Here is a 25,162-nt window from a genome sequence, read left to right on the forward strand (position 1 = left end):
ATCACATGGTAGCTCACAACCATCCATATGAAACCAATCCTTGGCGAGGCAACGTCTCCTTGAGGACCACTGATACTGGCCAGTCAGCCTCCGCTAAGGGACCAATGCAGTCCTCTTCAGCCCCCACAGCATTTAATAGCATCAATTCTTTAAAAAGATATGAATACCCATTCTCAAAGCAGATAAACTAGCCGGGCAGTGGTGGCAGACGCTTTTAATCCCAGCACTTGGGAGGTAGAGGCAGGTGGATTTCTGAGTTTGAGGCCAGCTTGGTCTACAGAGTGAGTTCCAGGACAGCCAGGGCTACAGGGGGCTGGGGGTGGGGGAATCACCACCAAAAGCAAGTGAGCTAAAATGAGAGTTTACAGTAAAGCCTTTCCAAAAGCACACAGAAGATTCTCCTAAGCGTTGGGAATGAAGAACCACCGGCTTTATGAGCTGCTCTTCCCAGAATGAAGAAAGGGACACCTCCTATTCTGGATCAATCCCAGTGGCTTCCCGATCTGCAGAGTGCCTTCCCTGTGGGCTCGCCAACACTGAGGTGGAGTATGTGTAAAGTGCATGTGAATGTATCTGTCATTCTGACACAGGATCCCAGGCTGGCCCCAAACTCAAGGCAGTTCTCCGGCCTCACTCAAGCACTGGGATTACAGGCATGAGTCACCTCACCTTTTTACCCGTGGTGTCTGAACAACCTAAAAGCAATCCTGTGAAGCAGCTACCGTTTCTCAAGTTTTCTTTTATTGGAAGAAGCCTGGATAAGGTTAAGTCATGTGAAATTTGCACAGCTGTTTAGACAGACGAAAAGTTGACATCGGATTCCAAAGCTCCAGGCTTTTGTCCCCACGCCATACTGTCTTCAGACAACCTTCAGAGGGTGCAGGAGCTGTGACTCAGTGTGGGGATACACTGATGAGCAGTCCGTTCCCCCTGGTAGTTCATGAGTAGAAAACCCGCGTCAGAAGTCCAGTTCTCCAGAGAGTCCTGGTGTCAGGACAGCTGCCCGAGTGCAAGAGGCTCACCGTAATCTCATTTTGGAGAACAGCAAACCAGAGGAAAATTCAGGGCTAAATCACATTTGTGTTTTTAATCAAGTAAGCCAATGTAATCATGTAATAATTGCATTCTCTGGTTATGTTTAATCCTCAGGAAAATGTAACCAACACCCCCCCCCCCATTAAACTCTTCCTGACCTTGATTTTGAAGGCTCACTGCAATGCCCGAAGCTGACAAGACTCACACAACAAACACAGAAATGAGGTGAATGTAAAAAATCAAACTGGAGAGAGTCCATTTAATTGGCTTCTTACAGGAATCCAGACACCATCCTAAAAGGGCTATGGAGAGACTTCCCCGTCTTGTTTCCACAGTGACAGCCTTGTCACTGACAGCCACACTCTGTTTTGATTTCCTAGCTGCTGCTGGGAAACCAAAGAGCTTGGCTGCGTTAGCCAAATACAGCATCACCCAGTATCCTGATCAAGTCACACATTGCTTACCTGTGACAGCCATTCTTGGTTGTCAGCTTGACAGCATCTGGAGTTAACTAAAACCCAATGGCTGGGCTAATCTGTGAGGATTTTTTTTTTTCCTTAATTGAATCATTTGAAGTGGGAAGACTCATTTCTCATCTGGATCTTTTGAGGTGGGAAGATCTACCCTTAATCTGGTCCACTGCTTTCTCTGCAGTCTGGAGAGAGGGGATGGAAGCGGGACGTGTCTCCCTCTTTGCCTGCTTGTTCTTGCTCTCACCAGCACATCCGTTCCTTCACTGGCATTAAGCCTACTTCTTTGGGGTTCCAGCACATCCTGAAGACCAGTACAGACAACCAGCCTCGTGGACTGAACAGCTACCGGATGCTTAGACCTTCTGTTGGTTAGCAGCCATTGTTGGACTAGCTAGACTGTAGCCTATAAGCCATTCTAAAATTTTTTCATATACATACATTCATACACACACATGCATGCATGTATGCACACACATATCCATACATGCATATATATACACATACATATATATATATACACACATACACATATACATACATAGACATATACACACATACACACAAGCATATATACACATATACATACATACATACACGCATGCATATATACACATATACATACATACACACATGCATACATACACATATACATACACACATGCATACATACACAAATACATATGTACACATGTACACACTACATACATACACATATACATACACACATGCATACATACACAAATGCATATGTACACATGTACATACACACATGTATACACTACATACATACACATATACATACACACTGGTGCATGCACATGTGCACACACACATACACTGTGGGTACTGCAGTCAAATGCACATTCTTTCCCTCACCTCCACAAACACATAATTAAAAAAAAATAAGTAGGGGTCAGCAGTTAAGAGGACCTGCTGTTCTTGCAGAGGAACCAGGTTCAAAAAAAAAATACATTCTGTAAGTTCTGTCCTCTAGAGAACCCTAAGACAATATCCTTCTGCAAACCAAAGAAAGAATGAATCTTCAGCGGCCAAGGCTGATGATCATTGTGTAGGGGACATAGGCATGTGCAGGACGGGCCAACTAAGAGGCCTCATAGAAACAGAGGTGACAACCCACGCTGACACTGGCTTTCCAGGTTTGTGACAGTCTGTTGTTTTGCTGGTATTCTGGATTGAAACTAACACTGAGCGCATGCGTGATGGTCAACCCTGTGCTTTAGCCTTCAAGGAGGCTCATAAATATTTAGGGAGAAGATGAGGGAGCTGGGAGAAAGTTCGATGCATATCCAACATGTTGGCAGATATTTTTAGACATTTAATCTCATCTTAGTGTCCACACAGACAGACTGACCTGTAGAGTCCCTCATCCCTTCACATGTAAGTGCAGAGCCAGTTTTCAAACCAGTTCTAACTGCGAGCCTGACCTTTCTGTTTTGTATTGTTGAACTGTACTGCTTATCAAGGGTATGGGAAAGCCATAGTGTACTGGTTCTATCGACTTGATGCACACTAGAATCGGCCATCTTTGTGACACCGCAAGGGAAGATACTGAAATCCAGTCTTATACACTTGAAATGCCAGCCCGTTTCAACTCGACCTAACCCCAAGTCCCAGTGAAATGGCTTTGCCCTTGTGATGTATCAGGCAGAGACTGATTGGGTGTGGTCCAAGCACTAGGAGTCTAATTAATGGCCAGCCATCCTCTCATTAGCATCCCAGGCCTCTGGGAATTAGAGGCAAAGTCAATTTACTAGAAACAAATACTAGTACCAGAACTCTAGCCACCCCTGCTGTTGCTAGGTAACCATGGGGTGGAGCCTAGATGAAATGCCCACAGTCCTCTGCTTCCCCCTTCCCAACACCCCACACACACACCCCACTCTTCCTCTACTTATAGCCGAGTCCCACCTGCGTTTCATCATAGCCACGACATGCCATGTGCCATGCTGTAGCCCAGGGGCACCCTGCACAGGGCAAAGCTTTCCACCGCCCACTTTGGCTCAGCATCAAAAACTATATTGCTCTGAGTAACATCAAGTTAATGTACTTTGCAATTAGCTCTAAAAGTTTAGCATGAAGAACAGAATGTCATTAATACCTACCGCTTGACATCGCAATGTTCACACTGCATTTAAAAATGGGCCTTTCTTTTCAGTAGGTGTGTTGGTTTGAAGGAGAACGGGCCCCATAGGCTCATGTTTGAATACTTGGTCCCCAGTTGGTGGAGGAACTTGGGAAGATTAGGAGTGGCCTTGTTGGAGGAGATGTGTCACTATGGACAAACGTTGTAGTTCCAAAAGCCACCTAGCACTCCTAGTGCCTCTTGTAGATCAAGATGTGACACACTGGGAAGGCAGAGCTGAGTACATGGAGTAGACTTCCATGAGTTCGAGGCCAGCCTGGTCTACAGAGTGAGCTCCAGGACAGCTGGGGTTACACAGGGAAACCCTGTCTGGAGGGAGGGAGAGGAGATGTGAGCTCTCAGTTATTCCTGCAGCATCGCCTTTGCTCCACCATGAACTTGAACCCTCTCAATGTCTAACAGCAATTGACATTTTTTTCCCCCATAGATTGCCTTGATGGTGGTATTTTATCACAGCAATAGAAAAGTAACTAAGAATGATGTACACAGGCAGTACTGGGAAAGGTCAGTTACTTACCTGGAGCTATGTTTTCTGAAGTTTCCATGACTACAGCTAATCATCTGTCCCACAGACAGCAATTTTGTGTGTCTACTTCCTATGTCATGTGATCACCACTACACAAGTAGTCACCAGTAAAAGTCTAACTAATATAGGCCATTCCTGTGGCCTAAAATAACCACCACTTGGAAAATGGTCGCTAGCCAAAAAGCTCTGCTGGCAAAAAATTGTGGCTAAATAGTCCTAATGTGCACACAGAATATTAGTTTTTCCCAAATGCTTGCACTGGACGAAGGCTTTATCATCTAAGTGTGATGGTTTGAATGGGAATGGCTCCTGTAGGCTCAGTTGAATTTTTTTCCACCATCCACATCTTCCCCCACCACCCCCACCAGGGTTTCTCTGTGTAGTCCTGGATACCTTGGAACTCACTCTGTAGACCAGGCTGGCCTTGAACTCAGAGATCCACCTGCCCTTGCCTTCTGAGTGCCGGGATTTGTGTGTGTGCTTTGGTCTTTCCCGGGGCTGTTGAATCCTTGGCTCCCAGTTGGTGGAACTGTTTGGGAAGCATCAGGTGTGTCGATGGCTGGCAGACTCTGGGGTTTCAGAAGTTCCTTGATGTTCAGTGAGCTGTCTCAGCTCCCACACCTTTACTCAGACATCATGGACACTAACCTTCTGGAAACCATAAGCCCAGTTAAACACTTTCTTTTTTTAAGTTACACTGGTTGTGATATTTTATAACAGTAATAGAGAAGTGGCCAACATACCAAGAGTAGCATTTAAAAAAATAGTAACATTGTTTTCTTTTTCTTCAATACTGTCTACAAGTGACCCAGTGTATGCTTTCAGGAATTTACTAGGGAGCTATTACAAATTAACACTGTTACATAGTAGGTCATGCTGCTAACACTTCATTTTGGAGACAAGGGTCTCATGTGCCCTAGGATGGCCTCAAGTCTCCCGTGTAGCTGAGGTCAGCTTTGAACCCCCAATCCTTCTGCATGCTGGATCTGTAGGCACACACCACCATGCCTGGCTTCCTTGGGTATTTTTAAGAATGTAAGCCTTTCATTACAGAGGCTATAGAATAGTCTCTTCAACCTCCCAGATCTAAGCATCCTTCTGGTTTTGTGTATGCTGAGTGGACATGGCGGGTGCCACCAACTTAACTTTGACATATCAGATCGACTCTTTCTCTTTGAAATCTGGATATAGGCATATTTGACTCATCCTCTTCTTCTCTTAGGAAGAGGACCAGAGGCAACTTCCCAATGGTAAACTGCAGCAATCCACAGCCATCTAGTATGCACCGCCAAGAGCAGCCCAAAGCAGCAAACCCAGACGTGGGAAAAGAAAACGTGGGACCATCTGCCTGCAACCGGTTAGTGGGCTTCCACATCTGAAAAGAGGGGTGAGGCTCCCAAGGCAACTTTGAGCAGGTTCGAAGAATCTGATTTAGGAAGCTTCCAGTGGGGGAGGCAGAGACAGGCGGATCTCTGAGTTCAAGGCCAGCCTGGTCTACAGAGGGAGTACCAGGGCAGCCAGGACTACAGAGAGAAACCCTGTCTTAAAACAGAGAGAGAGAGAGAGAGAGAGAGAGAGAGAGAGAGAGACAGACAGACAGACAGACACAGAGACAGATTGAGCACTGGCTCCCATTTCCTGCTGTCAGCTCCTCCCACTGCTGAATAAGCAGTCCCAGGTATAGATAGGTATGCAGGGCCACACTCCCCACTTCCCAATACTATTCAAGTACAACTCACAAGGCAACTTTCAAGGGCTGTGCTATTATAACTCGCTAAGATGCCTTCAGGATATGGTTGATAACTCTCACATCAGATCAATGCTAGACTGACAGTGAGTTCACAGAAAAGGGATGCAGAGCCCCAAATGTGGTATGAACGTGTTGAGCTGGTAAGCCCAGAATCCAATTAGCACCCCCTGGGTTGAGGTGGTGGCGGGATTCTTCACCTCTGGTCAGAGAAGGAAAATTCTGGGATTTACCTCAGGAACCAGATTTAAGAATGGTTAGTCTGACCATGGAAACAGCTATTTTTCTTGATATTAAGCCAGTTTTTTGTTTGTTTATTTTTGTTTTTTGGTGATGGTGCGTGTGTTGAGGGGGGAGTGTTTTTTGTTTGTTAATTTTTAGTTTTGGGGTTTTTGTTTTGTTTTGTTTTTTGAGACAGGGTTTCTCTGTATAGCCCTGGCTGTCCTGGAACTCACTCTGTAGATCAGGCTGGCCTCGAACTCAGAAACCCGCCTGCCTCTGCCTCCCGAGTGGTGGGATTAAAGGCGTGCGCCACCACTGCCAGGCTATTTTTAGTTTTTAGACACAGGGTTTCTCTTTGTAGTCCTGGCCATCCTGGAACTCACTCTGTAGATCACGCTAACCTTTAACACCTGCTCCTGTCTCCATATGCTGGGACTAAAGGCATGTACTACCACTACTCTGTGTGATGTTAAGACAGTTCTTAAAGTAACCACAGTGTGAGCTTTTTTTTTTTTCTTTTTTCTCCCCCTAGTTTGAAACCAGATAGAAACTGAGAAAACACTAGGAATCACCATGAGCTACAATACATGAGCATGGTGTAAAATATTGTATAACTTTTCTCAGGAGTCAGCCTGGATGAGGACGACTTTGCAAAAGTGAAATACCCACATGGCATGGGCGGCTCAAGTCTATCCCCAGCCATAGCATTAATTAGCATCCTTCCATCCCCAGCTCTTTCAGTCGTGATTTCTAGATCCCTGTTCTGGACCTGCACCCCATGGGTTCCACAGTCATCTCCCCCTGTTCTCTAAAGCTGTGTGCATGTTCCTCTCCCATCAAACCATATATATATATGTCAGTTATGACTTAAAAACAAGGGGGAAACGTGTTGGATGTTCTTATATTCACCCAAAAGGTCTAATGGGTGACAACTTCCTAATTCATTCTTCGAGGCCACTATCACTCTGATATAAAGATTAAAGACAGTACAAAAAAGGAAAGAAAAGAAATGAAGGCTGGGATACAGCTCATTGATAAGAGGGTCCAAGGGCTCAGATTTGACTCTCAGCATCACAAGAGACAAATATAAAGGGAAAGGAAAACCATGAGAACTACAGACCAGTGTGCTGTGGAGTTGGTCTAACACTTGTGTCTTAGTCAGGGTTTCTAGTCCTGCACAAACATCATGACCAAGAAGCAAGTTGGGGAGGAAAGGGTTTATTCAGCTTACACTTCCATACTGCTGTTCATCACCAAAGGAAGTCAGGACTGGAACTCAAGCAGGTCAGGAAGCAGGAGCTGATGCAGAGGCCATGGAGGGATGTTACTTACTGGCTTGCTTCCCCTGGCTTGCTCAGCTTGCTTTCTTATAGAACTCAAGACCACCAGTCCAGGGATGGCACCACCCACAATGGGCCCTCCCCTCTTGATCACTAATTGAGAAAATGCCTTACAGCTGGATCTCATGGAGGCATTTCCTCACCTGAAGCTCCTGTCTCTGTGATAACTACAGCCTGTGTCAAGTTGACACACAAAACCAGCCAGTACAACTTTTTATTTGGGTTTCCAATATTGTAAGAGAATCCTTATGTAAGATGCTGAGGGTCCCTGCCCCCAGTTGGTTCTGATTGGTAAATAAAGTTACCCGACGGCCAGTGTCTGGGCAGGGAGACAGAGGCGGGACTTTAGGATTTGAGGGCAAGGGGACCAAGAAAAAGGATTGCCATGCCAGCAAAGAAATAAGGTCCAAGCCTGAGAGCTGCAGGAGACCAATCACATAAGAATAGAGGAAGAGCGGCCCCAGCCCCTGTCCCCCCATAATTTGATCTAGAGTAGCAAAGATGGAATATAGATTTTAGTAAGGAATAATTCAGGAGTATTGGAGAGGAGGCATTAGAATCACGGAAGTTTGTGAGTGGCCCAGCCATTGAGCTGACTCAGGAATACTAAATATAAGGCTGCCTGTGTATCTTACATTCATTTGAGAATTCAGAACACTGGGGCAGGTAGTGAGGAATGCACAAAGCTGCTGCTGCCACCGCCAGTATCAATCAATGTCCATGGAAAACTGGCCAACCAAATTCTACCAAACGGAACTCAGGAGCCACGTAGAAAGACCACATACCGAAACCTTGTGGTGTTTACTTCCAGAGTGCATGGATAGTTTCTTAAAGGGCCAGACCTGTCCTATGCCACAGTGATTCAATAAGGGTGAACAACACCTGATTACCTCAGTAGCTCAGACATGTGAGGAAATGTGATGTTTCCAATCTGCCCTCGAAATGATAAAAGGCCACGTGGGAAAAACTATAGATGACATCATCCTCAGTGTGAAAGGTGGAGCTTCCCTTGGGGATCATGAAGATGTCCCGCCCCTTTTACAGCTTCCATTCGGAGTGGTATTGGAGGTTCTAGCCAGAGCAACCGGACAACAAAAGGAAATTCGAAGCATCTGAGTTGGAAACAAAAAGGCCTGGCAGTGAGTCTACAAGCGCCTTGCTTGTCACTGCTACATGTTTATGGTCAATGGGCCTGAGAGCAGACACAGGGCAACACAAACCAAACCATGAGGAGATAGAGCACGCCTATATCGACGGCAATTACTCAACCAAAAACCACAACAGAGGTGTGTGCCGGGAGGCTGAGAAAGCAGACTGGTGAGGTGCTGACAGGGGAAGCCGGCATGGGGATGGGAAACACCATGGTTGGTTGTTTTAAACTTGGTACCAGAGGATTCCATATGATCCAGCATTTCCCACATACACGCACACCCAGGAAGAGACAGGCTCAAGGGCTCGAATGTGCACACTAGTGCACATGAGTCTCAATCTGTCAGCAAACGATGGGCCGGGGACAAGGAAATGTTCTTTAAGCGCTGTTTTACTTCTTTGGTTTTGTAAGACAGTTTCTCTGTGTTATTTAAGCTTCATAAGAAAGGACATTCTCTCAGAGGCAGAAGGATGGCAAACGAGACCAGCCTGTGATATTTAGCAAAACTGATTTAAAAAAAAAAAAAAAAAAAGGAAATGTTGGCGCACTCTACTGAGCCTTGGGAACCATTTAATAATAGACACAAAACAAATCCTTCCTAATTCCACTTATGAGGGATGTAAAACAGCCACACAGACACACCTGTGATGACCAGAGGCTCAGCAAGCAACCCCCTGGCGGCCAGACAGGGAGGGAGAGGGGCCATGGCTACGAGATAAAGATGGAGAACTCCCAAGGTGGCTGGATTCATTACCACCCAGATCTGAAACTGGCAGCTTAAACAAAAGCTTTGTGGGCTCTTACCTCCCACCAGCAGCAACTCCCCCCCCCATCCCCCCCATGAACTGGCTCAACAAGTCTGATGCCAGAACAGGACAGGCTATAAACCAGTTGTGAGCCAATCAAACCTTTATCTCCAATCTGACTGACCCTAATTACAGGAAAGAAAACTTCAGATACTGAAAACCAAACCAAACCATAGTCTTCAGCAAGAGACTAAAACTTTGTTTCTTGAATCCCTCAGCCCCACCCCTCTTGCAGAGGGTCTGTGACTGCTGCCTGTTTCCACCCCCACCCCCACCCTCCAACTGCCTTTCCTCATCTGCTGCTGTCTTCTGTGTTTGAGAGGTCTCCACTACCACCTGTCATGCCAGAGATTTCTTTTCCTGCCTTGTAATCCTGTAACTAGCAGAGAAAATGAAGCCGATCAGGACCCTCAGACTGGACCGTGAGGACAGAGTCCCGTCCAGATGTACAGCTCGTTAACTGGACCCTCGGGAAGGGTCAGAATGGCCTTCATTTTACCTCACCGCAATGAAGAAACAGCTACGATTATGAGCGCAGGCACCCAAGTCATAGCCTGGTGGTATACTCTCGGCTGCGTGTGTCTGGTAGAGTTCTCGGTTTCTAGAGAGACAGGAACTCTTTCTGAGATGAGGACGTCATGACTGACTGACATTGGAAGAAGTAAAATACTCTGTCTCGGGCCACAGAGAACAACATCCAAACGTTCTTCCTTCAGAAGCTGAGACAGGCAGACGTGGAGGCAGAGGGCTGGGAGGGACTCTGGGTGGGTGCCGCCCAAGAAGAAGGGCTTTGAGCAAACCTGGGAGGCATGACTTCATCTGCTCCCAGTGAGACGTGTGGGAAATGTGCGACAGACGTGGGAGACAGAAGTCACTCACGGTATGGCACATCCTTCTGACAGTGGGGCTCACTTACTGCTGACAACTGTCTTTCCAGAGCCCCAACAGAGCAGACTTCCACTAGGTGGCTCTCGGAGGGTCAGTTCTCAGAACAGAGGGACTCTGGGAAAACAGAGGGAGGTCCAGAGACCTCACCAATTACAGCTCAGGCTACTCAGACCTGTGAATGCTCAAAACAGAACAGGAGCAGAGGAAGTGGGATAGACAGACAGACAGACAGACAGTGGCCTCTGGGAACTTAGCTCTTAGAAACTAGGGACCTGTCTCAAAGGGCATGCATGCCATTGCGTAACAGCCAGCCTGGACCTGGCGCTCCCTGAGGGCATGGAGGTGGCTTGCTAGGGCAAACAATAGGGACTTGACTGTGACTTCCACAGGCTCTCAGCCTACATTGCCACCATGCCACAGGCCCCAATTGCCGAGGAACTGAGGCTCCTAGAAGCACAAGCCCAAACAGACCTTTCCTTGTTAGAACTTATTCACCTTGGGAAGTCTGTCACAGGGCTGGAGGAGGAGACCCCACAAAGCACTGTTTTCTACGTGTGTGGTTTTCTAGGGGCTCTGGAGAACAAAAGTTGTAACTTGCAGAAGGACTAATACATATTCCTAAAATGTATGCTTCTAATTTCAAATACATTTTGGGCAAAAGGAAAAAAAAGTATAGTTAAAAACCAACAAGCACAAATAAGCCAACTTTAATAGATATTATTTTGTATTTATATAGCGCCTTCTTCAAGAACCTTTTAAATGCTTTACAGACTTCCTCTCTAATTAATCCCCACAACAACCCTGTGAGGTAGGTATTACTCCCATTGACAAGAGGGAGACTGAAGCACAGAGAGGTTAGGTGACTTGCCCAAGGTCACACAGCTAAGCTCACTGGAGAATGAGGACTCCAGCACCTTGCCTCCCAGCTCCCAGCCACATCCCTCCTGAGAGAATCTTTAATGAAAAGTATCTTTACACAAAGTATCAGGAGGAGCGTGTTATGAAAGTGAGGTCTTCCTACGGCCATCATGGAAAGAAAAACCCGATGCTGATGGCTGACGCCATAGCACATTTCCTGGCCCGGCCTAAGCCACTCGGCTCCTGTCTTGAGTAACCTTCTAAAGGCGAAATCCCCATGACAGAAGCCGCATGGCTCAGAAGTGGGCTTCACTTACAATATTTACTTTTAGTTATGCTAATTCATAGAAACTTTTGTTCTAATATACAAAATCTGGGACAGCTGCCCAAGCAAACATGTACATAATAACACAGCAGCTAGCCTTGTCTGAAACTTGCATCTGCCCTCATCATAATCGCAGGCAAACAAACGACAATCCCCTGAAGTGTGTGCTGGGCGGGTCACCTTTGTCACCTTTCTTTCTCACTCCCCATACCTGCCTTCCCCAGTCCCCAACCCAAACCCTGTATGCTTTTTAAGTTTACTGAGTCTCTGATAAAATTCAAAATGTCTTCCTCAGATCCATCTGCACTATAAATAAAAAGTAAATTAGGAGCCAACACCCAGGAGCCCTTCCCCTGCAAACCGTCCAGCGCAGACCTGAGCCAAGCAGGCCTGCTCGCCCGGAGGTTGGCTCCCATGCTACACCTCACCTCATGGAGAACTTAACTAGGTTTTTCCTGCTATGTTTTAACTTCAAAAATGTGTGTGCAAGCAAACACAGTATTCAGTGCTGCACAAGGCCGCCTGGAGGACCCAGCCGCACTGTATGCCTTGTCTCTGAACCCAAGGCTGCAGCCGTGGCATGTCTTAATTCCAACACAATCTGGCGTAGGCCCTCGCAGGCCTGTGCTCCTGGCTCTACCTCCCATGCTCTTGGTTGTGGTTCTCTGTGCGATGCTGGCAGATCACAAACCCAGCCAGGGTAAGGCTTCAGAAACTATCAGAAAGAGTTTGTCAAAGGCCATCTTTTTCTCCCAGCACATCTGTCCACGAAGCCCGATTAGCTAAGTGACCCCGCCACAAATCTGCCTATGGGATGAATAGATGAAGTCATTTCCTGAGCTAAAGGTAGAAAATAAATGTTAATCATAGCAGCACAAAAACATTTCTTTTTGCTGTTTGCTTCTCAGTCAACAGTTTTAGTAAAATAGAAAACCAGGGGCTTTATCAACAGGCCACCACCACCACGGCATGCGGAGGGCAGTGTGAGGCTACCCAGAGTCTGACAGCTTCGACTAGAATCCTCATCCACTTTCTGCAAGTTACATTCAGCCACTGTCATACCACTTGATGCCTGGCGGGACATGGAGACTCCCCGTACTGTTCCTTAAACTCCCAACAGACCTAGTTGTAAGCGTCTGAACACACTGCTCCAATAGGACGATCAGGTCGGGAGGGGAGGGAGGGGCTTCTTTTCGAGATTACTACTTCACCAAAACGTAATCTTCCAAAGGGCGTGCGCTGCCCTGCTGCCGGGGTTCTGGCTGCTCTACTAGCCCTTCCCAAGGCTAAAAAGAGACCGGAAGAACACGCCATGCCACCGCCGCAGCTGTGCACGGTCCTGGGGTTCTGGCTGGCAAGAATGCCGGCTTCACGCTGCGGCTTCCTTTATCATTCTAGCAACAGGGAATTCCTACTTTACTGAAATTAAAGCTTTAAAAAAAGTGACAAACTATAACCAAAGAGGAAATGCTCAGCCAGAGAGAGACAGTCCCTCCTGACAGCACTGACCCCGCTCACTGCAATCTTGCAATCATCTCATGATTATCTTAGTGATTTTAGCTAGAATTTTCAGTTCACCTTGAAAACAGAAACGAACAACAGGACTACTTCAGCTGACAAACTAATAAAATATGCTAAGACTTGCTGGTAGAGTCACTGGCACTTCACACAATGCTTAGACTCAACCAGTTTAAGTAAAATAAATAAGGAAAAAAAGATCATTACAAAGGCAGTCTTTCCCCTTGGGGAATCAAGAAGCCAGTTTTGACCAGCTGTTCCCTCCATGTACATACACTGTATATGATCACACGCTTCTCCAGAGAAGCAGGGTTATCTTTGACCTCCTGACACTGGGCTCTGTGTCTGTGCTCTGTGCGTCAGGAAGGCAACTGCAAGGGTTGGGCCCAAAGGTACTTTCCGGGATGCTTGACAAGACCGCCACTGCTCCCATGCACAGTGTACGCATCCCGCACGCTGGCACACAGTGCAGTGTGCTCAATCAGACTAGCACATCTAATTCTTCCACTGCCCTCCCGAGGAACTCAAATCATCATTGGTGCAATTACTACAGAAAATGTGTTGGCAGCTGGCAGCTGCTTTACACGAGAGCTGGTATCTCTGATTTTACTTCCTTGTGTGAACTGCACAGACAGCATGATTCCTGAGCAAAAAATTCAACTACTGTAACCGGAAGGGCATGTTAATCCACAGTCTTTGCTTTATCGTATGCAAAGTGAGCTACTGCCCTGAGCGTCCTGTGGCTGTCTGTCTGTCTGTCTCGCTTTCTCTTCTTGAACATCCGCTCGATCCTTTCTGAAACAACCAGAGAAGCTTGTAGAAGCTTCTCCCCACCGTGGCTCCTCTCAGTCCCGAGACTGATAGAAAAGGATGTAGCCAGACTCCGAGTTCTTGGAGATGTCAGATGTCAATCCGTAGAATTCTTCAATAGCTTGGGCATCGATTTTCTGTGACACAGAACAGACAGGTTAGCACTTCCAGCTCTGACAAGCTTGTTTTAAACTCCGATGAACAGCAGTGTCTATCCCATGTCACTCAGAACGGAGCACACAGTGTTCAGTGTTCCCCACGGCCGAGGAGAAGTCTGGTAGGAAACACCTTGAACAACAGGTCCAAAGCTGAACACAACAGCTACCCTTGAGCCGGTACCTCTCCTTGCAAGTGTCAGCCGAACCACATGAAGCCCATTAGCTGTCAGCTATTTTGGATGTGTAAAAATGGTCAACCCAACAGACTGGCCTAGCGCCAAGGAAGGTGAGAGACGCTGTCAGTAAAGGACCAACACAAGGACTGATCAGTACGGTCCACACTGACGGCGCGCCAGTGTCTCAACTGCTCTATCCATCCAAGCCACCCGCAGCCAAGTGCACAGTGAGCAGGAGGCAGTGGCGTGCAGTGGGCACTGTGGGGATGAAGCTTACAGCAACGGAAGGACGAGAGCCAGGCTCAGAGGCACTGCGCAAATGTGCTCACAAAGCACAGGAAAACACTAATCACCACCGTAAAACTCCAAACAGCAACAAAGGTGCCTGCCCTGCCTGCCTGCCTGCCGGGGTAAGGCCTCCCTGAATATCCATCTGAGCATGCTCCACTCTGCAAAGGAAGCCCACACTGTTGTGGAGGCCTGACTGACTGAGAAGGAGGCCCACACTGGGTGTGGAGGCCTGACTGACTGAGAAGGAGGCCCACACTGGGTGTGGAGGCCTGACTGACTGAGAAGGAGGCCCACACTGGTGTGGAGGCCTGACTGACTGAGAAGGAGGCCCACACTGGTGTGGAGGCCTGACTGACTGAGAAGGAGGCCCACACTGGTGTGGAGGCCTGACTGACTGAGAAGGGCCCCTATGGACTCAGATGTTTGGATGCTTGGTCTCCAGCTGGGGCATCTGGAGAAGGACTAGGAGGCGTGTCACTGCCAGTGGGCTTTGTGGGTTTATTCCCACCCTCGCCTCTCCCAGGATGGTTTCTCAGCCTCCTGCATGCAGATCAAGGTGTGAGCTCTTCCTGCCTCTATTGTGGACTCTAAGCATCTGAAACCATTAGTTCAACTAAATGCTCTATTTTATAAGGTGCCTTGGTCATAGTGTTCTATCACAGCAACAAAGCCTCAGTATATTGGTTTAGACATCTGTACTTGAACTCTGACTACAAAATAATGCCCTGACCAACTATTTAGTTAATACCACCAGTCCTACAGGAATGAGAAGCTATGAAGGGAAAAGTAAAGAGACATGCCCGACTCCAAGGCACTTAAGAAGCTACTTACTTCTACAATGTCATCATCAAACAACAGCCAGAAATCATGACTCTTAACTATTGCAATATAATGGCCTCGGTTGGGACCACTAAAACAAGAGAAAAAAGAAAAGTTAATTAAAAAAACATTATATTACCTTCTTGTCCTAAATTTCAAAATTAAAAAAAAAATTTAAGTGTGTGTGTGTCTCACACACACACACACACACACACACACACACACACACTGCAGGTGCCCTCCATAGGCCCAAGGAGGGCTTCTGTGCCCTTGGGGCTGGTGTTAGAGGCAGGTTTCGGCCTCCTGAGATGGGTGCTGGGAGTCAACTTTCCTGCCCTAGAGGGATGCTATTCGCTGAGAGATCTGGCGTGCAGCTAGGTGCCACAGCATTTACTTGGCATGTGCAAGGCTCTGGGTTTAGCCCCCAAATCACACACCCCTGCAAGGAAGGGCTACAGGCATATGCATCCACACAGAGAACACATGCCCTGTGGATTCGAGTGGGGCTGTCCATGAATCTGGCTGGCTGGGGATGGCGAACGCGCACAGCGGGACAGTCAGAGCACTGGACTGTTGCGTGTCACATCCACCAGCACTCAAACGCTTCTCATAGTCACTGATGAGAATACACTCTCACACTCGGGACCAGTCTGTCCTGCAAAATCTATTCAGGCAGCATCATTTCAACACCAAAACCAAAAAAGGAAAGGAAGCCAACAGATGACAGCCAAGTTCTATAAGCTGCGATATCGGGCCCTTAGACTCAGAGTCAGACAAGAATGAAAATGAAGGCATAAAGCTAAAGTATTAAAGGTTTAAATGAAGGGGTGATAACGTATGTATTTCAAAAGCTAATTTCAAAACAAACCGATCTTGAGAAAGATGAAGAACACTGGAGTCCAGCCAAGTGTGGGAGCACCACAGACCTGGGTTTCCAGCACGGAGGAGGCTGAGGCCACCCTGGGCTTCACAACAGAGATTCTGTCTTTAAAAAAAAAGATGTGGGGTGCTGGAGAGATGACCCAAAGTTAAGAACACTGGCTACTCCTGCAGAGGATCTAGGTTCAGGTCCCAGCACCCAAATGGTGGCTCACAACTATCTGTAATTCCAGTCCCAGTGGATCTGATGCCCTCTTCAGGGCTCTGAGGGCACCAGGCACAAATGCAGGAAAAGCGCAGTCACAAGCTCTCCAGAGCCGCAGTTACCTTCCACAGTGAACCACAACGGCGACCAGGTCATACATTCTGTCAGGGTTGGTCGCATCTCCTGACGTGTTGAACAGACGGAGCTCTAAAGGAAAGACCACGCGATAAGAAAGCTTCGTGTACCGGTGAAGCTGGTCCATATACTTAAACCTCTTCAGGTGCAGAGCCAGGATCAGGGGCAGTTTCTTAACCTTCATCCTGAAACATACAGATGAAGACAGAATCCAGAAAACATCCACTGTGAGCTTGAAAGAATTATCAAGTTGGTGCAAAAGAATTATGTTTTTGACCCTGTTGAACTCTGACTTTAATACTGGAACAATCTCCCCCGCCCCCTTCTACGTAGTCCTGGCTGTCCTGGAATTCACTTTGTAGATTGGCCTCAATCTCACAAAGATCCCCCTGCTTCTGCCTCCTGAGTGCTGGGATTAAAGGCAGGCGGGCGCCACCACTACATTCTTAATAAATATGCTTCTGTTAGACATCATTTAGTGGACACATCTCACTTCATGCTTTTTATTATTTTATACTATGGAACTGATATTAAACAAAAAGCAGATGTGAGAAGTTTTGGTTTGGGGGGTTTTTTGGTTTTGGGGTTTTTTTGTTTTTTGTTTTTTGAGTTGAAAATGCATCAAAAAAAGCAGCAGAGACAGCTGGCGACATCAGCAACTCGTCTGACCCAGGAACGCTAAGGAAGGCGCAGTGCATGCTGGGTGAAGACGCTTCATAGAGGAGAGGAGTCCCTGAAGATGCAGAGCACTGTGGCAGCATCAGAAGCTGACAATGACCAATTGAGAGCGGCCAGCAGAGCCAGTCCTCTTACAGCTGCAGAAGTGGTCATTTGTCCTCTCCTCCCAAAAGTGACCCACTCTTGATCTGACTGTGACCTGGGGGACAAGTGGAATGTGGCCAGTGACAATGACTGGCTAAGCAGCAGCTGCAGCAACACCAAACAGAGCTCACCCCAGAGCCAGTTACTGACAGTCTGCTGCTCCGTGAGCCACTACACCTTTCTGGATCCCAGCCTAGCCTGTGCATCCGGGCAATGCTCACAGCAAAGTATACGGCTGCAGCCAGCACTCTCTCTCATCAGATAAGTCTGCTCTCTTCCACGACAAAGCGGCACCTCACACAGCTCAGCCAATGCGTGCACCAACAGGAAGGCTATGGCGCTTGGTCTCGCCCGCCCACCATGACACCTAAGCCAAGCATCCTGACAACAGTTTTCAGGGCAGACACTTCCACAAGCAGCAGGGTACAGAAGGTGCTTTCTAGGAGCTTGATGAATCCCGAGGCACAGAGTTTCTATTTCTCACTGGCAAAGATGTCTTGACTGCTTTGGTTCCTACTTTGATTGATAAACACATGCTTAAACCTGATTATAATGACTTAATTGCTCTGTCCAAGTAGCAGGGTGATAAAAGTAGTTTTCCCTGGTGTAGTGGCTATTCCTGGTTGTCAACTTGACAATATTTGAAATGAACTACAATCCGGAATTGGAAGGCTCACCAGTGACCCTTATCTGGAGGCTTGGAGATCCTTATCTGGATCTTGGTTTGAAGATCTTGAGCCATAGTGGCTATGGATTCCAGAAGATTGAATCTCCGAGTTTAAGGAACACACCCTTAATCTGGGCTACGCCTTTCATCTGGGATTAAAGGTGTGGTGGAACACACCTTTAATCTGGGCTCCACCTTCTGCTGGAGACAATATAAGGACATTGGAAGAAGGGAGTCTAGCTCTTGCTATTGCTCCTTCGCCTGCTTGCTGCGTGAGACTGAGTAACTGCTAGATCCTTGGACTTCCATTCACAGCTGCGACTGAACAATTGTTGGGAATTGGGCTGCCGACTGTAAGTCATCAATAAATTCCTTTACTATTTAGAGACTATCCATAAGTTCTGTGACTCTAGAGAACCCTGACTAATACAGAAGTTGGTACCAGGAGTGGTTCTAGAGTAACAGAAGTACAAGGATGAATCTTTTAAAATTCTGGAATTGGCTTGTTGATCCACCAGCACTTTCAACTATTGAAACCTCTCCAGATTCTCTCCCTCCTGGGAGCTCAGAGAATTTTGAAGACCCATGGTTGAAACTATATTCCGAACTTAAAGAAGCTAATGCCCTTGATTTTCTTAATGAATTAGGTGATTCAGTGCACAAAGCTTTCTACAAGATGGGGAAAAAATCGAAAAATGATTTTACTGGCTGGCTGCTCTTAGTATCTGTGGAAAAAATGATGAATGAAAGGAAGGAGTTGTGTGATAAAATCGAAAGGCTCCAGACACAAGTAAACGATCTAAAAGTTGCTAAGTGTGTCCTTGAGGAGAATCTTCTCTCTTGTAGCAATAGAGCTCAAGTTGCAGAAAATCAAACAGAAACTCTCATTGTAAGGTTGGCTGAACTACAGCGAAAATTCAAGTCTCAGCCTCAGAGTGTGTCGACAGTTAAAGTAAGGGCTCTAATTGGCAAAGAATGGGATCCTACAACATGGGACGGGGATGTGTGGGAAGACCATGTTGAAGCTGAGAATTTTGAATCTTCAGATTCTCAAGGGTTTGCCCCACCTGAGGAAGTAGTACCCTCAGCCCCACCCCTTGAAATAATGCCTTCCCCACATGAGGAAATTAATTTTGCAGAGTCTGCTCACGGCCCACCAATAGTTTCTTCTAGACCTGTAACCAGACTCAAAGCAAAACAGGCTCCTAGAGGGGAGGTAGAAAGTGTAGTCCATGAGGAAATTCGCTACACTACTAAGGAGCTTAATGAGTTTGCTAATTCATTCAAGCAGAAACCTGGTGAATATGTGTGGGAATGGATTTTAAGGGTGTGGGATAAGGGTGGAAGGAACATAAGACTAGAGCAGGCTGAGTTTATTGACATGGGTCCTCTGAGTAGAGATTCTAGGTTTAATACGGAAGCTCGCATAGTTAAAAAAGGTGTCAAAAGTTTGTTTGAATGGTTGGCTGAGGTGTTTATCAAAAGATGGCCTACTGGAAATGACTTGGAGATGCCTGATATTCCGTGGCTTAGTGTTGATGAAGGGATTTTAAGACTTAGGGAAATTGCAATGCTAGAGTGGATATATTGTGTAAAGCATAATTGTCCACAATGGGAAGGTCCAGAAGATATGCCTTTCACTAGCTCTATAAGACGCAAATTGGTGAGAGGGGCACCAGCACATTTGAAGGGTTTTGTTCTTTCCCTTTTCCTTGTGCCAGATCTTAGCATTGGAGATGCTTCTGCTCAATTAGATGAATTAAATTCACTGGGTTTAGTTGGATTCCGAGGTAACAAGGGCCAGGTGGCAGCATTGAATCGCCGGAGACAAGGTGATTCTAGTTATTATAATGGACAGCGTAGACAAAAGAATGTTTATAATAACATACCCAGTAATGGTCAGCACAGGAGAGGTGAAATTTATAATGGCATGACTCGGTTGGACCTTTGGTACTGGCTAACCAATCATGGTGTTTCCAGGAATGAAATACATAGGAAGCCTACTGCATATTTGTTTGATCTGTATAAGCAGAAAAATTCTCAAACAAATGAAAGAAAGGCTACATTAGATCGTGGTAAACAGCCAAATGAAAGAAAGGCTACATTAGATCGTGGTAAACAGCAATCTCGGCCAGTGAATCAATTTCCAGACTTGAGACAGTTTGCAGATCCAGAACCCCTTGAATGAAGGGGTGGCCAGGTTCCTCTGAGGAAGGATCTTGATAAGACACTCAAAGGTTTTGCTGTTACCCTTTCTCCAGTTCTTCCCCAGAGGGACCTACGGCCTTTTACAAGGGTAACTGTACACTGGGGAAAAGGAAATAATCAGACTTTTCGGGGTCTGCTGGATACTGGTTCTGAGTTGACACTGATCCCAGGGGATCCCAAGAAACATTGTGGCCCTCCAGTTAAAGTAGGGGCTTATGGAGGGCAGGTAATTAATGGAGTTTTGACTGATGTCCGACTCACAGTAGGTCCAGTAGGTCCCCGGACACATCCTGTGGTGATTTCCCCAGTTCCAGAATGTATAATTGGAATAGATATACTCAGAAATTGGCAGAATTCTCATATTGGTTCCCTGAACTGTAGAGTGAGGGCTATTATGGTTGGAAAGGCCAAATGGAAGCCTTTAGAGTTGCCTCTGCCAAAGAAAATAGTGAATCAAAAACAGTATCGTATTCCTGGAGGAATTGCAGAAATTACTGCCACTATCAAGGACTTGAAAGATGCAGGGGTGGTGGTTCCCACCACATCTCCATTTAACTCTCCTATCTGGCCAGTGCAGAAAACAGATGGATCATGGAGAATGACAGTTGATTACCGAAAACTAAATCAGGTAGTAACTCCAATTGCAGCTGCTGTACCAGATGTAGTTTCCTTACTTGAGCAAATTAACACATCTCCTGGCACCTGGTATGCGGCTATTGATCTGGCAAATGCCTTCTTCTCAGTACCTGTCCATAAGGACCACCAGAAGCAATTTGCTTTCAGTTGGCAAGGCCAACAGTATACCTTCACAGTTTTGCCTCAAGGATATATTAACTCTCCTGCCCTGTGTCATAATTTAGTTAGAAGGGATCTTGATCGTTTGGATCTTCCACAAAATATCACATTGGTGCACTATATTGATGACATTATGCTGATTGGACCAAGTGAGCAGGAAGTAGCAACCACTTTGGACTCATTGGTAACACATATGCGTATCAGAGGATGGGAAATAAATCCAACCAAAATTCAAGGACCATCTACCTCAGTGAAATTCTTAGGAGTCCAGTGGTGTGGGGCATGCAGAGATATTCCTTCTAAGGTGAAAGATAAGTTATTGCACCTGGCCCCTCCTACAACCAAGAAAGAAGCACAACGTTTAGTGGGTCTATTTGGATTCTGGAGACAACACATCCCTCACTTGGGTGTGTTACTTAGGCCTATTTACCAAGTGACTCGGAAAGCTGCTAGCTTTGTGTGGGGCCTGGAACAGGAGAAGGCCCTTCAACAGGTCCAGGCTGCTGTGCAGGCTGCTCTACCACTTGGACCATATGACCCAGCAGATCCGATGGTACTTGAGGTGTCTGTGGCTGATAGAGATGCTGTTTGGAGCCTCTGGCAGGCCCCTGTAGGTGAATCACAGAAAAGGCCTTTGGGATTTTGGAGCAAAGCTCTACCATCATCTGCAGACAACTATTCTCCCTTTGAAAAACAGCTCTTGGCCTGCTATTGGGCCTTAGTGGAAACTGAACGTCTGACAATAGGACACCAAGTCACTATGCGACCTGAACTACCCATCATGAGCTGGGTACTATCAGACCCTGCAAGTCATAAAGTGGGACGTGCACAGCAGCAGTCTATTATCAAATGGAAGTGGTATATACGTGATCGGGCCAGAGCAGGTCCTGAAGGCACAAGCAAGTTACATGAAGAAGTTGCTCAAATGCCTATGGTTTCTACTCCTGTTACAATGCCATCTGCTGCCAAGCATGCACCTATAGCCTCATGGGGTGTTCCCTATGATCAACTGACCGAAGAGGAGAAGACTAGAGCCTGGTTTACTGATGGCTCTGCACGTTATGCAGGCACCACCCAGAAGTGGACAGCTGCAGCATTACAACCCCTTTCTGGGACAACCTTGAAAGACACAGGTGAAGGGAAATCTTCACAGTGGGCAGAACTTCGGGCAGTACACATGGTATTACAGTTTGTTTGCAAGAAGAAATGGCCAGATGTACGATTATACACTGACTCATGGGCTGTAGCCAATGGATTGGCTGGATGGTCAGGGACTTGGAAAGATCACAATTGGAAAATTGGTGAGAAAGACATCTGGGGAAGAAGTATGTGGATAGATCTCTCCAAATGGGCAAAGGATGTGAAGATATTTGTGTCCCATGTAAATGCTCACCAAAAGGTGACTTCAGCCGAGGAGGAGTTCAATAATCAAGTGGATAAGATGACCCGTTCTGTGGACAGTCAGCCTCTCTCCCCAGCCATCCCTGTCATTGCTCAATGGGCACATGAACAAAGTGGTCATGGTGGTCGAGATGGAGGTTATGCTTGGGCTCAGCAACACGGGCTTCCACTCACCAAAGCTGACCTGGCTACTGCTGCTGCTGATTGCCAGATCTGCCAACAGCAGAAACCAACACTGAGCCCCAGATATGGCACCATTCCTCGAGGTGACCAGCCAGCAACCTGGTGGCAGGTTGACTACATTGGACCACTTCCTTCGTGGAAAGGACAGCGTTTTGTTCTTACTGGAGTAGATACTTATTCTGGTTATGGATTTGCCTTTCCTGCACGTAATGCCTCTGCTAAAACCACCATTCACGGACTGACAGAATGCCTCATCTATCGTCATGGTATTCCACACAGTATTGCTTCTGACCAAGGAACTCATTTCACAGCCAGAGAAGTACGACAGTGGGCCCACGATCATGGAATACACTGGTCTTACCACATTCCCCATCATCCTGAAGCAGCTGGGCTGATAGAAAGATGGAATGGCCTTTTGAAGACGCAGTTACAGCGCCAATTAGGTGGTAACAGCTTGGAAGGCTGGGGTAGAGTTCTTCAGAAGGCAGTATATGCTTTGAATCAGCGCTCGATATATGGTACAGTTTCACCCATAGCCAGGATTCATGGGTCCAGGAATCAAGGGGTGGAAAACGGAATAGTTCCACTTACTATCACTCCTAGTGACCCTCTAGGAAAATTTTTGCTTCCTGTCCCCATAACTCTAGGTTCTGCTGGCTTAGAAGTTTTGGCTCCAGAGAGGGGAGTGCTCCTACCAGGAGCTACAACAAACATTTCATTGAACTGGAAGCTCAGACTTCCCCCTGGTCATTTTGGGCTTCTAATGCCCTTAAACCAACAGGCTAAAAGAGGAATAACAGTGTTAGGAGGGGTGATAGATCCAGATTACCATGGGGAAATTGGATTACCTCTTCACAATGGTGGTAAGCAAGATTATGTCTGGAGTGTAGGAGATCCCTTAGGGCGTCTCTTAGTACTACCATGTCCTGTGATTAAAGTCAATGGGAAACTACAACAGCCAAATCCAAGCAGGATGACCAAGGACGCAGACCCATCAGGAATGAAGGTATGGGTCAATCCTCCAGGAAAAGAGCCAAGACCTGCTGAGGTGCTGGCTGAAGGTGAAGGAAATACAGAATGGGTAGTAGAGGAAGGTAGTTATAAATACCAATTAAGGCCACGTAACCAGTTGCAGAAACGAGGATTATAAAGTAATATGAATGCCCATTGTAAATTTACTAATGCGTTTGCGATTGTACGAGGGATAGTTATATCATGTTAGGCGTATTTACAACCTTGTTATTGTTTCATGTGAACATGAGATATTATTTGTGTCAAGTTGACAAGGGGTGGATTGTAGTGGCTATTCCTGGTTGTCAACTTGACAATATTTGAAATGAACTACAATCCGGAATTGGAAGGCTCACCAGTGACCCTTATCTGGAGGCTTGGAGATCCTTATCTGGATCTTGGTTTGAAGATCTTGAGCCATAGTGGCTATGGATTCCAGAAGATTGAATCTCCGAGTTTAAGGAACACACCCTTAATCTGGGCTACGCCTTTCATCTGGGATTAAAGGTGTGGTGGAACACACCTTTAATCTGGGCTACACCTTCTGCTGGAAACAATATAAGGACATTGGAAGAAGGGAGTCTAGCTCTTGCTCCTTAGCCTGCTTGCTGCGTGAGACTGAGTAACTGCTAGATCCTTGGACTTCCATTCACAGCTGCGACTGAACAATTGTTGGGAATTGGGCTGCCGACTGTAAGTCATCAATAAATTCCTTTACTATTTAGAGACTATCCATAAGTTCTGTGACTCTAGAGAACCCTGACTAATACACCTGGAGCCTCTGACCTAGTCTCAGGTTCTGAGCCTCACTGACAGTGTCAGATATGGGTTCATCGCAAGCAGTGGCCCTTAAATCGGATCAAAATAAACCTCTCAACATTAATCCTATTGGCTCCTCTCCCTAAAGAACTGGAATTCCAGTGGGAACGAGAAGACTCTTCATGGAAGCTACCTGCACTCTGAGCAGGGGGACCCAGGGAGGTAGCTTTCCACAGTCATTGCTCCAGGGAGTCACCACAACAAACTCAATGCTATATCAAGCTAGACGGTGGCATTTCCTTGGTCCACAAGGAGAATGGTTCCTCTCACAACAATATTAAAGACGAGTTCAGAGTGTTTGCCACTGTTAAGAATCACAAGGTTGAACAATGAGATGTCTTCTATGAAGGGATAAAATAATCTGGGAATCAAAGAATTTGGCTTTAAACTGTGAAACATCCTAATGCTATATTTGTTTTCTTCTTCATTGCTATCTCGCCCACTGTCGCCTGCCCTCACAGTCAGTTCTCTTCAGAGCAAAGCTCAGCTCCCAGGACTCTCTAACCCTCCACTGACACTTTACACGCTGGCCTTGACCCCTGTACCGCTCCACACCCCAATCTCATCTTTTTTTTCCTTCTTTTTATGAGCAATCCATTTGGACTATTAGGACCAGAAAAGCGCAGTCTATATCAGCAAGGGAGGGGGCTGAGGGTATCTGCAGGAGGGTGGGAGAGGGTCAGGCTAGAAGACAGACTGCTTACTTACAGGTTGCTAACAAAAAAGAGAGT

At 46.6% G+C, this 25,162-nt stretch overlaps 1 protein-coding gene across 2 annotated transcripts in view; it reads right to left on the reverse strand.

Moving 5' to 3' along the window:
- Nucleotides 1–11,027: 11,027 nt before the first annotated feature.
- Nucleotides 11,028–25,162, reverse strand: part of Usp12 (ubiquitin specific peptidase 12) — a 60,148-nt gene continuing 46,013 nt past the window's right edge. The window contains exons 6-8 of one of the 2 annotated variants that reach the window (XM_030254365.1): nt 16,513–16,710; nt 15,319–15,397; nt 11,028–13,999 (exon numbers count right to left, since the gene is read on the reverse strand). In XM_030254365.1, coding sequence (XP_030110225.1) covers nt 13,898–13,999; nt 15,319–15,397; nt 16,513–16,710 — 379 coding nt within the window. In that variant the 3' untranslated portion in view covers nt 11,028–13,897. The remainder of the gene's footprint in view (nt 14,000–15,318; nt 15,398–16,512; nt 16,711–25,162) is intronic. The other variant, NM_011669.3, reaches the window with a different exon arrangement.

The sequence above is a fragment of the Mus musculus genome, chromosome 5 (genome assembly GCF_000001635.26).
Source record: "Mus musculus strain C57BL/6J chromosome 5, GRCm38.p6 C57BL/6J".
NCBI classification, from domain to species: Eukaryota; Metazoa; Chordata; class Mammalia; order Rodentia; family Muridae; genus Mus; species Mus musculus.